Genomic DNA, 14,937 nt, shown 5'->3' on the forward strand with positions numbered 1-14,937 from the left:
GAACTGCAGCTTCTAGCCTGTGATGGAGTTTCAAGTGTGGAAGCCTTTGTCTTCCAAGCAGGAGGTTATGAAGTGGTGACTAAGGAGACAGATCCCGGGCCTTTAAGAGAAAGAGCACCTTATTACTGGAGAGTTGGAGGGTGAGTCCTTGCTGAGTGTAGAAGTTGCATTTGCAGCGAGGACTACTGGACAGACGTAAGAAGTGTCATCCCTCCAGAGGTAATTGCAGCAATTTCTGGACTATTAAGGAGGAGCTCTTTAGTGAAACCTGACACTATTACCCTTAGACAGTATATGGGCTGCCCTAGACTCTGTGGAACAAACTATGGCCTCTTTAGCAATACTCACCTTGGATATGAACTCTAGAATGCAGTGATAGGACACTAATACAATGTCCCAAGTGGGAAGGATTGAGAAGCTGGCGCACACGTCTGCACAATTAACATCTGTGCAAATAAACTTGATGCAGGATAAAAAATGCTACACATCAGAGACTGGAAAATTCTGATAAGTTTTTAAGTTTTAGAAAAATGATTTTTTTTTCTACATCTTCTCTTCCGTCTCCATGGGAATTTGTTTATATTTAGGAGAAATTCTGAGAATTCCTGAGGAAAGCATGCCACCTGTCAGTAAAATTTTCCTTTTTTACCTTTACGAAAACTAAAAGCGAAGGTGTAAGTGAGATTGATAATGCAGCTGTGAATCTTTCAGCGGATAGTCTGGATCTGACAAATTTTCATGAAAAATCCAAGGAGGGAGAGGATTAATAGAGCTAGACTTTTGGTCTCATTTCTATTTCCTCAGAACCAAACTTCTATTCTAAAACTGTATTTTCAGATTCATCAACTTTTATTTATGGGCTGTAAAGTACAGATTTTCCATATCTGTATCGTGAGACTCAGGAATAAAGGAATAAATTATTGAATATGCGCCAGGATACTTTGGCCTTAGACACCACTTTCATTATCTGACTCTCTTGTAAATGTATTCTTGTGTGTTCAGGTATTAAGATACATATTTTTTGAGCCCTCTCCACTGAGGTTTTTCTTGGACAATAAGGGGCTGGTCAAGCCTTCTAGCAATGCTAGTGTTTCAAACACAGACCTGTCATTTTGTTTTGCAGTTCACAATTTAGCTATGGGACAATTGCTCTCCTAGGAACTGATTGCCTTTTTTTTTCTCTGTTTTAAGTACTAGTTTTCTGTTTGATTCCCCACTATTTTGCAAATCTCTACATGAAGCCAGTGAATTGCCTTTTGTTAATTTATTGATTTGCATATTGTATTACTTATATTTTGTGCTTCTTTGCTTTGTCAAACGATACTTGATTTAAACTTGAAATGTAATAAAAAAAAAGAAATTATACAGACTTGTTACCCATAATTCCCCTTGACATGGAACACATTCTCTCATCATTTTCTGGTGATATTACAAGTAACAAAGCTCTGTGAAGGAAAGCCATTATACTTTCCTGTACAAGTCATTATGTCTAGTTTCATAAAATATAATTTGTGACTGAACACTTTGGGGTAGATTTTAAAGGGGCGCCGAGCCGCACTGCCTTCCCCCATTCCCTCCCCCCCCCCCCCCTCCTTTTTCTTTTTTTCACTATTGTTTCAAAAGTTGCGCCTGCCGGCCAATAGCCGGCACGCAATCCCAAGCACAGCAACAAATGGCCGCTGTGCCTGGAGTCTCTGGCCCCGGACCACCCCCTTAGTAAAGCCCCAGGTCTTACACATGTCCCAGGCCTTTATGCACGTCACCAGGCCTTTTGAAAATCCGGCCCTTTGTTTAATGATACACAGAAAAATTTCTATGAAAGTAATAACCGAACAAATCGAATTGTTACATTTTTCTGAAATCAGACTAAACATATGGTACAACTTTGTGACCAAAATTTTATTACAGAGAAGAAGCCCAGAACAGGAAAAGGACCCAGTCAGTACCCAAGCACAGCAAACCTGTCCCTCAACAACTTAATACCAAATATCCCAGACCAACATGGAAACCTTGCCTTAATATAGCTTATAAGAAGGGCCATCATAAATATGAACCAAGCACTAAACTTAGTGGAGGTTCAAAAGTATAATCATCAATCCTAAAAAGTTCTGTTTCTAGTTTAAACAATTTTTTTTAATTATATTTTTTCACAAATAAAATCCACTTAACTAAAAGTGATGGAGGACTGAAAACGGACTGTGCCCTTGTAAGTTAGTCCCAAACAATTGGAACTGTAATCTTTCTTCAGATAATCAGGAGGATGGAAGAGAAATTGAAATAGATAATAACCAAAACCATGAAAATAGTAATGCAACAGTAAAGCATCCGACAGTTATATTTTCTAAAGCTAGACCAAATTATGCATACAGTACAAACTGTTTATTCTCACAAAGAGTTAGCTATAATGCCACCACCCCTACATTCAGTGTACAAATGACGGAGCATTAACAAGTTAAAGGCAGAATAGTTGCACAATATAAGCCAAATTTTAATAGCCCCGCGCATGCAAATATCCGAATGTATGTGTGTGGCTGGGCCATGCGCACGCTGAGTGCATCTTAGCAACAGCCCGCCCATGCGCGTACCTCCCGTTATGCATAGAAGTGCTGGGCTCTGTAAAAGGGGCAGGGGCCAGGGAAGAGGGGAAAAGGGAGGAAGGGTAGGTAGGGGGATAGGAAAGTTCTCTCTCAGTCCACTCCTTCATTGGAGCGAATTGGGAGGGAACTGGAAACGGGCCCATCACTTCGCCGTGCATATTTTTTTTGAAATCACCCCCCTTCCCTTGCACACGCAGATATAAAAGTGGGTACACATGTGCTCACGGGTATCATATTTTATAACATGCGCGCATGCTATAAAATCGGCACATCTTTGAAAATCTACCTTTATATTATTTGCAACACCATTTGGTCTAGACTGAGAAAATAAGACTTGTTTCAGAAGAGCAAGATCTGGGGGCGATTGTATCTGAACTTAAGGTGGCCAAAGAGGTGGATAAAGCAACGGCGAAAGCCAGAAAGATGCTTGGCTGCATAGGGAGAGGAATGGTCAGCAGAAAAAGGAAGGTGATATTGCCTCTGAATAGGTCGCTGGTGAGACCTCACTTGGAATACTGTGTACAAGTCTGGAGATTGCAGCTTCCAAAGGATATAAACAGGATGGAGTTGGTCCACAGGGTCTCTACTAAATTGGTCAGTGGTTTTCATCCTAAAGCATATGAAGATAAACAAAGATCTAAACATGCATACCCTAGAGGATAGGTGAGATAGGATAGAGACATTTAAATATCTGAAAGGTTTCCATGCACAGGAGGTGAGCCTCTTTCAACTGAAAGAAACGAGGGGTCATGGGATGAGGGTGAAAGGGGATACCACTCTAGAGTAATCATAGGAAATATTTCTTTACAGAGAAGATGGGGGATGCATGGAATGGCTTCTCAGTAGTGGTGGTGGTAGAGACAAAAGCAGTATCTGAATTCAAGAAAGCATGGGATAAATACAGGGGATCTCTAAGGGAGTGATGGGAATTATAAAGCTAAATGAATTGGGCAGACTAGATGGGCAATACAGTCTTTTACTGTCACCATGTTTGTATGTTTTATTGTTCATCTGCAGTTTTTATAGAAAAGGAAAATGCAGAAAGTTAAGAAACATGGGATCTACCCTCTCTTTTCCTTGTGAAAACAGAGTCTGCACAGTAAAGTACCCAGCACAAGTTGTGTTCTCTGAAGCTATCCATAATGAAAGAGGAATGAATGATACTTCCCCCACTGAACTATCACTTTATTACTGAAAAACAGTATCACTTTACAACTGGAAAAAAAATGAAAAGGTATTTCAGTCATTCCTGATATGTTTTCTGAGCCTCCACAAAATATGAATAAGTGGTGCCCGGATTACAGTGTGCTTTGGTGGTTGAAATCACAGCTAGCTCCCAGGCTACTGGTTTTGATGTTAAAAATATACCTAACTAGATCCAGTTCCATGTGAGAACCTGTCATACTGTCTCAAATATGGCTGCTGCTATCAATTCAGAGCATTCGAAGGAAACAGTTGCAGAATTTAAAAAATGACTTGGAAATAACATTTTTAGAAATATTAATACTTGGTGTACACTTAAATATTGAGATCATATTTTATTTTAAATGTAAAGAGTTATACCATACTATAAATAGAAAGTTATTGAAAATAACAATGAATTACATGATTCTAATATCAAACTATCATCCAAGATAAAGCAAATTAAAACCTGAACAATACAAAATTATTTATATATGTAACATGCAGAAATGTGCCAGAGGCCCAAGTTCGATTCCCACTTCTGCTCTTCAGGTTGACTATAGAGACTCTGAAGGGAGCATTCACTAACCCCAAGGTAAGGGGAGGAGGCATTCCAGCCATCATGCAAATGACACCCACTGGCTGGGTCAAGGATGCAATTGTGCAAGGGTTCCAGAGAAACTCATCTGTGCTTCTCAGTTATACAGCTGTTGCTGCAATAGTTGAGCTAGATAGGAGAAGCTGAAAAGGGGGAAAATGTGAATGAAGATAGATGGCACCATAGCCCCAGTAGAGACCAGATCCGATGGAGCAGAAAATCTGAATGAGTTGGGGGTGAGAGAAGGGAGCTGCTGAGCCAAAAAATTCATTAAATTATAAAAATAATTAAAAAAAAAAGTTTCAGGACATTTTGCTAATCATCTGAATGTAGACAAAACAGTATAAACTTTTTATAGCTTTCTTCTCATGGAAACATTATTTCAATATTTAAAAATGCTGAAAAACCTGTGATAAATTACAAGCATTAATGAAAAACACAAGGTTCAGTTGACCACTCAGTACATATTCTCATACATTTACTGATTTATGGTACTTGCCTGCCATAGTTGAAATTCCTAGAATTATTCCAATAGATAATTCTATTTGAGTCCCCTAGAAACAGAAAGGAGAATGACATTTGTTTTTTTGCCAATTTTTCCAAAGCAATGTGTGCATACATGAATACTATAATTTCAACACACAAGTTACATGCTAAAGACAGATCTTCTTAAATCATTTTCATGTAGTTGCATTAACACTTTCTAGTACAAATTAAATAAATCTGCATACACAACACTTTCTGTAGATTAATATCATACCCACAAATTCATAGAAAATAAAATTATCTTTTACTAATTCATACCTTCAGATTAGGCTCACTTAATTACATATATTAATGAAGTAAACTCTTCATAGATCTTCAAACCGTTTGATTTATGCAACAAAAAACTTCATGTAAGTAGAACTTACATCTTTTAAAGTAAAATTACTTAAGTGGGTAATTTCATATCTGAGTATCACTTTTATAACTGTATCCACTGACCCAGACATAACATCCACCTGTGTTTTCCTTCTAGTCTAATTTCAAACAAGTGCGACCCAATGTAACATCAAAGGGCGAGTATAATTCATGAGGGCAAAAATACAAAAGATGGTATTCCAAAAGACCTTCTGCAGTGATGGACTACAACTTTCAGATTTTAAATTATCAGCTTCAGCATGCACTAATTTAGATATATGATAAAATGTGAAGAATAGCACCAGTTCAACAGAAAAAGCAAGTTTGCTTACCATAAACTGTGTTCTCCATAGACAGCAGGATGAATTAGCCATGATATGTGGATGTCATCATCAAATGGCACCAACTGGATCCCTCTCAATTAGCTCAGAACATTTTCTCTACTGAGCATGTGTGGTTCTCATGTGGTCATTGCCTCGAGTCCCTCAGTCAATTTTAGAGCCAAGTTTAGCTAGGTAGGTGACTTTACAGTGGAGGGCAGGTATTTAGCATGGCCAATACCTCTATCTACAGAAAACAATGTTTACAATGAGAAAACTTGCTTTATCTGTCAACATGGAAGGCTCAATTAGCCATGACACATGGGAAGTCTCAAGCTAAGTGTTCAGTGGAACACTTACTGAAAAAGCAACCTAGACCACATCCATGGAGAATTAACTAAGTGAACAGGCTATGCAAAACTGCTTGACTAAATTTACAGTCATTTCTAGATAGAATATCCACACAGTAATGTGATGTGAAGCTGTACATCAACAACCAGTTGCAGCATCTTTGACAGGCAAAGCTCACAGATGAGCCAATGATACATCAGATGCAAACCATGGCTGTATTAGCTTAGAAGACAGCGGACATGAAGTTTTCTAGATGTACACATTAGGGACATATAGCCCTTATTTGTGTGAAAGCATGATCAGTAGTCAGTGACTGTAAGATGGTGGAACAGGATGTCAGTAAAAAGAACTTTGACTCCATTACAGAGTTAGATACATAGCAAGCACATAGTGACAGTTAGAAGCACTTGGCATTTAGCTGCAGATGCAAAGCAGAAACATCAATGATAGGAAACTAAACACAAGCTTCAAAGAAAAATACAGGAAACTAGACTAGCTTGTACGCATGCGCCTGAAATGCATGGCTAAAGAGCATAAAAAGAATATACGAGACTGGAAAGATTCCTTGCCGAAGACTGAGCCTGACTAGGGCAGTGCGCTATACTCAGCAAATGCCAAAGAATCTCTGATACCGTCTAGTCTTCCCACAGAGACCACGCTTGCCTGCCACTGTCTGGAGAGCTAGGAAGGGAAGGCACTTTTTTCCCAAGAAAGTGACAAGCTTCTGCTAAGCCATTTGTATATAATTTTATCCCTGTTAGCTGGGGATACATTTACCTTCTCTGCTGCAATTGTTTGTATACTTTGTATGCCTACAGCTAATCTTATAAATGGCTGGTTTGTTATATATATCTTTGCAAAAATGGAATATAAGTAAAAAAGCTATTTTATCATTAAGTAGTCAGGTGTCATTTTCTTAGTATGTTTGTGTGATCCAGACTACACAAGGCAAACACCTCAACCGGGTCTATAATCTGGAGGCTAGCAAGCGCATGTCAATACGTGATACAGTCTGCTACCCAACTAGACAACGTACACTTAACTGCTACACTCAGTTAGGATCATAAGAGATAAATAGTTGTAAGTTCTGTTGATGCAGCTGAATTCTCTTCCAATAGTAATCCAAGGCTTTCTTATAGTCCAATGAATGAAGGGCTTTTTCACCTTCATGTGCTTGTGGCCTTGGAAAGTACATGGGTAACGTGATAGCTGGAAGAGACACCACTTTTGGTAGAAACTTTGAGTGGGTGCAAAGCACCACTCTACTGTAGAACTGCATGTAAGGAAAATAATGAACCAATGTCTGAAGCTCACTGACTCTTCTGGCTGACATGATTGCAACAAGGAAGAATATTTTCTATGGGAGAACCTTCAAGAAACTGATTTCACTGGTTCAAAGGGTGGCTTCATACACTAAGCCAGAATGACATTGAGATCCCATGGAAACTGGAGATTTGGTATGCCATAAGCATTTCATAAGTTTTGACACTAAAATATGAGTGGACATCAGTTTACCCTTTATCTGAATATGTAGGTTGCTATGGCACTAAGATGCAACTTGACTGACAAGTTACTGAGTCCTGAGGCGAAAAGAGAGAATAAGTACTGAAGTAGCTCTCATAGTTCACATGCAAGTAGATTCAGAGATCTTCATAGATACCAGGACAAAAACCAGTTTACATTTAAAGCCATAAGCCCTTCTAGATGAAGGCTTCTTGCAGATACTAATATACCTTCAACTTCTTTGAGTAAAGAAAAGAATACGAGCAATGAGCACTCAATGTCTAACCTGACAAGTTGAGAGAGAAGTTCAGATGATACATGACCCTCTTCTTGAGTCAATAAGGATGGATAGGCCCCTAGAGGAATCACAGTAGTACCAACATGGCCCAACAAGTATCAGGAAGGCCCGGTCCTTGAGTAAATTTGCACTGTCCTGGTTATCAGTGGATTGAGAAGAAAAGTGTACATGATATCTGCATTACAGGTGAGCGGAAAGGTGTCCAAAGCAGACCTGAGTTTGCTTGGAGGAATGGAGCAAAATCTTTTCACTTTTCACATTTCAGCAAAGCTTTTGATACGGTTCCGCACAGGAGACTGGTGAATAAAACGAGAAGCTTGGGAGTGAGTGCCGAGGTGGTGACCTGGATTGCAAATTGGTTGACGGACAGAAGACAATGTGTGATGGTAAATGGAACCTTCTCTGAAGAGAGAGCGGTTTTAAGTGGTGTACCGCAAGGATCGGTGTTGGGACCGGTCCTGTTCAATATCTTTGTGAGCGACATTGCGGACGGGATAGAAGGTAAGGTTTGTCTTTTTGCGGATGACACTAAGATCTGCAACAGAGTGGACACGCCGGAAGGAGTGGAGAGAATGAGACGGGATCTAAGGAAACTGGAAGAGTGGTCGAAGATATGGCAGCTGAGATTCAATGCCAAGAAGTGCAAAGTCATGCATATGGGGAGTGGAAATCCAAATGAACTGTAGTTAATGGGGGGGGAAAGGCTGATGTGCACGGAGCAGGAGAGGGACCTTGGGGTGATGGTGTCTAATGATCTGAAGTCGGCGAAACAATGCGACAAGGCGATAGCTAAAGCCAGAAGAATGCTGGGCTGCATAGAGAGAGGAATATCGAGTAAGAAAAGGGAAGTGATTATTCCCTTGTACAGGTCCTTGGTGAGGCCTCACCTGGAGTACTGTGTTCAGTTCTGGAGACCGTACCTTCAAAAAGACAAAGACAAGATGGAGGCGGTACAGAGAAGGGCGACCAGGAAGGTGGAGGATCTTCATCGGATGACGTACGAGGAGAGATTGAAGAATCTAAATATGTACACTCTGGAGGAAAGGAGGAGCAGAGGTGATATGATACAGACTTTCAGATACTTGAAAGGTGTTAATGATCAAAAGACAACGACAAACCTTTTCCTAAGGAAAAAAATCAGCAGAACCAGGGGTCACGATTTGAAGCTCCAGGGAGGAAGATTCAGAACCAATGTCAGGAAGTATTTCTTCACGGAGAGGGTGGTGGATGCCTGGAATGCCCTTCCGGAGGATGTGGTGAAGACCAGAACTGTGAAGGACTTCAAAGGGGCGTGGGATAAACACTGTGGATCCATAAAGTCAAGAGGCTGCCAATGAAGAGTGGGTGACTCGCCAGAATGATGGCTACTGCCTGGAGTCAATACCCTTATTAAATAAACATACACAGGCTTGACTCCAACATCGCTCTAAGCTTCAACAGCAAGAGGAAATGTGGAAAAAAGGATTCACACTCACAAAGAGGGGAGTAGCTGGCTTGTTACGGCGGTTACTACCCCAAATCAAATAAGCCTGATACTTCACTTTCAATGCATATACAGCATAGTTCTCCGATTCAACGGCAGGGGAGAAGAAAAGAGGGTTCGCACTCACAAAGCGGGGAGTAGCTGGCTTGTTACGGCGGTTACTACCCCAAACCAAATGGGCCTGATACTTCACTTTCGATGCACATCCAGCATGGCTCTCTGCTTCAACGGCATGGGAGAAGACTTATACGTCACGCATATCCAGCATAGCTCCCTGCTTCAACGGCAGGGGAGAAGAAAAACAACCAATAAGGGCTAATAACATAGTCTGGGTAAAACAAATGGGCATGGGTGCAGCTTGCTTGTTGCGGCGGCTACTGCCCCAAACTAATCGGGCTGGATATTTCACTTGGATGCAGCTCCATCACTGCTCTCTACATTAAGGGTGGGGATGGAAGGGAAATAGAACCAAGAGCTAAGAGAAACAGATAAGTATGAGAGAAAGTGTGTGTGGGGCTTGCTGGGCAGACTGGATGGGCCATTTGGTCTTCTTCTGCCGTCATTTCTATGTTTCTATGTTTCTATGTTTCTGTTTTCCTCCAACGTGAAAGGGTCAATTAAGGGATCTCTCCAAAGGCTGTACAGTCTGTCTGCTACTGATTGATATAGAAACAGTTCATAGGGATAAAATAACCTCCAAGGTGATCGTCCCATATCTTTATTACCTCTTGACAGAGAGTTCATGACTTTATGCCTCCTTACTTATCAAAAAAAGGGTGCAGCATCTTCCAGCACAGACTGGCAAACTTATAGCAGAGGGCTTTAAACTAGCATCACCAGGGATTTATTTACTTATTTTATTTATTTAAACGGTTTTATATACCGACAACCGTTTGCACATCGTGTCGGTTTACATATAACTTAGAACCATGGTATATATAGGCATTGCCTTTACAAGGAACAAAGAACAGGTAAACACAGTGGTAAAGCAAAAAACAACTAGGTAACTTGGAGGAGGGGTTCAAATGGGAGTAACGTGAGTTGGGAAGGGGTAGGAGCAAAACTGAACAGATGGGGTTATGTACAAGGATTCTGGGGGTGGGAGAAAAAATGAAAGGATAGGGTTATGTACAAGGGTTCAACATACGTATGTTGATGTTACATGGGATGAGTGAAAAAACCCTAAAGTAAGTAAAATACTAAATACTTGTATAAAAAATAGGAAAAAAGGGCAATATCTGGAAATCTATGCACACTGATGCTCATAGTATAGGAAATAAAGTCCCAGATCTAGAGGCAGTCATGAAAGAAGCTGACTTGGATATAGTTATCCAAACACCAAAGCCCAAATTCTACATAATCTGAGAACCAAATATTGAAGCCAAACCACAATGTGTCTCTCAGTAGTATGTATATTAATATAATCTACCGCTTTATCCAAGCTGTCAATCCCCCAGAACGGGGTGGAGCTATTCAATCGCTGTTAAAATCGCCAGGAAGTGTTTTGGATCTTTAAACTAAAAAAAACTGTACAACCGTTTGGTCTGAACAAGGTTATAAATTCGTTCTCATTGATTTAATGTTTGATTTAATCAACCACTTGTAAATTTCCCGTCAACACCATGTAAATAATTCCTCTCATTGTTACTACCTAAATTATTCCTACTACTCTTCTTCTTCTCCCAGTTCCAATTTCCCTTGTTTTATTGTAACTTACTTTTCTGCCTCTCAACACCTGTTTATCGTTCAATGTTATCACTCCCCTTGTTTTATGTAAACCAGCATGATGTGATTTTATCATGAATGCCGGTATAAAAAAGCTTTAAATAAATAAATAAGAGAGATAAAAACACCCGGGAGAAAATCAGAAAATGAACGATTAAGGTTTTGATGTGCTTCTGGTGTGTGAAACCTGGAGATGACTTCCGGTCTGTTTTAAGATTTAAAGAGCAGGTCCTGACACCATTTTTAAACGGAAATGAAACATCATGGAAATACCGCGGCAAAAGTTTGACTGAGCAGTCTGAAGTTTCAGAGGTGAAGAAGAATATTTAAAAGAGAAAAAGAGACCCCCCTGAGGCAGTTATCGAAACTTGGATCCAGGTCGGGGCAGGAGAACTGAGTAGCAAGATAAAGCTCTGGAATTTGTTGCCAGAGGATGTGGTTAGTGCAGTTAGTGTAGCTGGGGTCAAAAAAGGTTTGGATAAGTTCTTGGAGGAGAAGTCCATTAATGGCTATTAATCAATTATACTTAGGGAATAGCCACTGCTATTAATTGCTTCAGTAGCATGGGATCTTCTTAGTGTTTGGGAAATTACCAGGTTCTTGTGGCCTGATTTGGCCTCTTTTGGAAACAGGATGCTGGGCATGATGGACCCTTGGTCTGACCCAGCATGGCAATTTCTTATGTTCTTAAGATAAGTGACGTTTTTCATGTGTCTTCATAAAAAATAGTTTGACTTGAATAAAAGAAACAGACTGCTTTAATAAAGGACCTTCAATAGAAAAGAATTTAAGAAAATGATGAATAAGATATAAAATCGGACTTGTAAGTAAAAACAGGATGTTTTGGATATTCTATGTACTTGAAGGGCCTACAAGAATAAAATAAATAAATAAAAAGTTGGATATAGCAGTAGATTATATTAATATACATACTACTGAGAGACACACTGTGGTTTGGCTTGGATATAGTTATACAAGGTTATAATCTATTCAAGAAGGAAGGAAGGAAGGGAGAAGGCATGGCACTATATCTAAAAATTAATATTAAAGCAACAGAATAGAAGAAGGACTTACAAGGTGAGGAGGAGGTACCATAGATTAATCTGTAAAGAGGGAATGGAACATCTATTAATATTGGTGTAATATACCTACCACCACAGAAGGAAGAAATGGAAAGATTTAATGGAAGATATTCAGAAAATTGCTGTGAAAGGGGAGGTGCTATTGCCAGGGGATTTCAAGCTGTCAAATGTTGATTGGGACATCCCAGGTGTGGTATCTTATAGATGCAGGGAGATCCTGGATTCTGTGCAAGGAGAACAGTTGTCAACTGGTAACAGAACCCACACGGGAGGAGGTGATACTGGACCTAGTGCTTACAAACGGAGACAATATATCTGATGTTCTACTCAATGATCATCTGGGATCCACTGATCACCAAATGCTGTGGTTCAGGATGAGAATACAGGAGATAGAGAGTCATTCAAACGTAAGGATCTTAGACTTCAGAAAACTTACTAACTTTGTTAAATTGCAGGAAATACCTCAAGGAGTCATTAACTGGATAGGAAAATCTAAGGGAAGTAGAAGAGTAGTGGTCAAAACTAAAAGAAGATATAAGGACAACTAACCTTTGTGCACCCCTTCATGCAACCCTTAGTGTTAACCATTCCCTTGTTTTTATCTCCCATTTTAACAATTTCCATGTTTATTATTGTTCAATGTATTGACAAAGGAAAAGCTTGATTTCCTGCATTTTTTGTTGGAATGTAAACCGATGTGTTATATACCGGTGTTCGATAAAATCCAACACCGGTATATAAAAATAAATAAATAAATAGACCACCTTTATGTTAGGAATTAAATAAAGGAAACAGGAAAAAAAAAAGCCACTATGGTTTTCTAAAGAAGTAACTGAAAAGTTACTGGAATGAAGGAGTACCCTAGTGGTTAGAGCAGTGGGCCTCCTTGTGACCTTGGGCAAATCACTTTACCCTCCATTGCCTCAGGTACAAACTTAGGGGGTTATTTACTAAAGGCTTATCGCGTGCGATAGCATGCTAATTATAGTCGGGGCGGCGAGGGGGCAGACTCGGCGGTGTCTTCGCTGGCAGTGATAAGGTTAGTAACGTTATCGTCGCCAGTAGCGCACCTAATAGCGCCACAGTGAAAGGTGCGAAAGCCAGCAGCAAAGACTGCGGTGATGCGAAGGCTGCTGGCTTTTGCAGGCCTGCCCCCCGTTTTCGCTGGATTCATCATTCAGTGATGAATGATGAATCCAGGCCTTAGATTGTAAGCCCTCTGGGGATAGAGAAATAGCTACAGTACCTGAATGTAATCCACTTTGAAGCCCTGAAAAAAGTGTGAAAAGTGGAATATCAATCTAAATGAATAAATAAAAGAATAAAAGTTAGGGAGAAAAGGTTAGTGTTCATAAATTACAAAAGCTATTGAAGTGTATGGTAATTTCTCTTTTGCTTAAAAAAAAAAAAAACGACTTTAGATGGGGATAGTCGTGCCAATTGTAGGCCAATTGTTAATAGCCCTTTTTTGGCCAAGATAATTGAGAAAGTAGTTTATGCCAGGAATTTGGTGGATTGGTTGAGTGCCAGTCAGGTTTTAAAAAGGGCTATAGCTCAAAGACAGCACTAATGGCAGTAACTGATTTTATTTTACAGCCGAGAGATAACAGCAAATAAGTGTTGTTAATTTTACTGGATCTGACAATGTTTTTGACTGGTAGTTCATTGCATTTTATTGGACTGCTGTAGGGTCTTGAGTATGGGAGGGCAAGTTTTAAAATGGATAACTTTTCTTTCAGGTAGCTCAGCTATGGTGTGGTTAGGAGTGATTTCTCTGCTCTTTTTTCAACGGAACGTGGGGGTCATGGTAACATAGTAATGATAGCAGAAAATGATCATCCGCTCCATCCAGTCTGCCCAGCAAGTTTCTTTTAGTAATAACTGCAGTTTATCCCATGTTTCTGTTAAGGGTAGTAACTGCCGCTCTGTACGGTTACTACCCTTAACCAGTGCAACTGGTTCATTTAACACAGTTAATGTATTTCTACAGCCTTTAGGTCAGCTTATTCGTAGCTTATGTTTTAAAGTTTTACTGTTTGTTGATTATGTTCAGCTTGTTTGCCAAGTGGTGTTGAATTTGGGATTGTCAGACTAAGGAGGGGCTGAAGAATATTGTGCAATGGTTAGAGAGGAATAAATTGATTTTGAATAAGGGTAAGAGAGTGGCCATTTATTTTGGAGAGAAGCAGTTGACAGCACCAATGAGTCTTAGAATTAAAGGTACAGATATTAAGTGCATGAAGAAGGCTACATAGAAACGACGGCAGAAGAAGACCAAACGGCCCATCCAGTCTGCCCAGCAAGCTTTCGCACTTTTTTTTTCCCTCATACTTATCTGTTACTCTTGGCCCTTAGTATCCTTTTGGTTCTATTTCCCTTCCACCCCCGCCATTAATGTAGAGAGCAGTGTTGGAACTGCATTTAAGTGAAATAGCTTAATTAGTTAGGGGTATTAACCGCCGCAATAAGCAAGCTACACCCATGCTTATTTGTTTACCCAGACTATGTAATTCAGTCCTTGGTTGTTGTCTGTATATAGATCCCCTTTTCTTCATTCCCCCCTGCCGTTGAAGCAGAGAGCTATGCTGGATATGCATTGAGAGTGAAGTATCAGTCTTTCTCCCTTGCTGCTGAAGCTAGGAATATAGGTGTGTTGAATTCAGAGGCGGTTGGTAAAGTGGGTGTTTTTTTAAATTGTGCTGGCTATGGAAGGAATATGGAAGCAAGGTTGATCTTTTCCTACCTCTGCAAAGTGAGTGCAAGACCTTTGCCGATTCAGTTGTACTGGTTACCAATCAAGGAATGAATTTGGTTTAAAGTCATGGTGCTGATATTCAAAGTAATCTGGGGTACTGGTATAGAATATCTACGTAATTTGGATATGATTTATGTTCCTTC

The 14,937-nt window shown here is 39.9% G+C and overlaps 1 protein-coding gene across 4 annotated transcripts in view; it reads right to left on the reverse strand.

The window, feature by feature from the left end:
• TMEM65 (transmembrane protein 65) overlaps positions 1–14,937 on the reverse strand; it is a 168,288-nt gene that overhangs the window by 29,606 nt on the left and 123,745 nt on the right. For all 4 annotated transcript variants that reach the window (XM_029591999.1, XM_029592001.1, XM_029591998.1 and 1 more), the window contains one exon: positions 4,877–4,931. In XM_029591999.1, coding sequence (XP_029447859.1) covers positions 4,877–4,931 — 55 coding nt within the window. The remainder of the gene's footprint in view (positions 1–4,876; positions 4,932–14,937) is intronic.

This window comes from Rhinatrema bivittatum, chromosome 2 (assembly GCF_901001135.1).
Source record: "Rhinatrema bivittatum chromosome 2, aRhiBiv1.1, whole genome shotgun sequence".
Classification (NCBI taxonomy): domain Eukaryota; kingdom Metazoa; phylum Chordata; class Amphibia; order Gymnophiona; family Rhinatrematidae; genus Rhinatrema; species Rhinatrema bivittatum.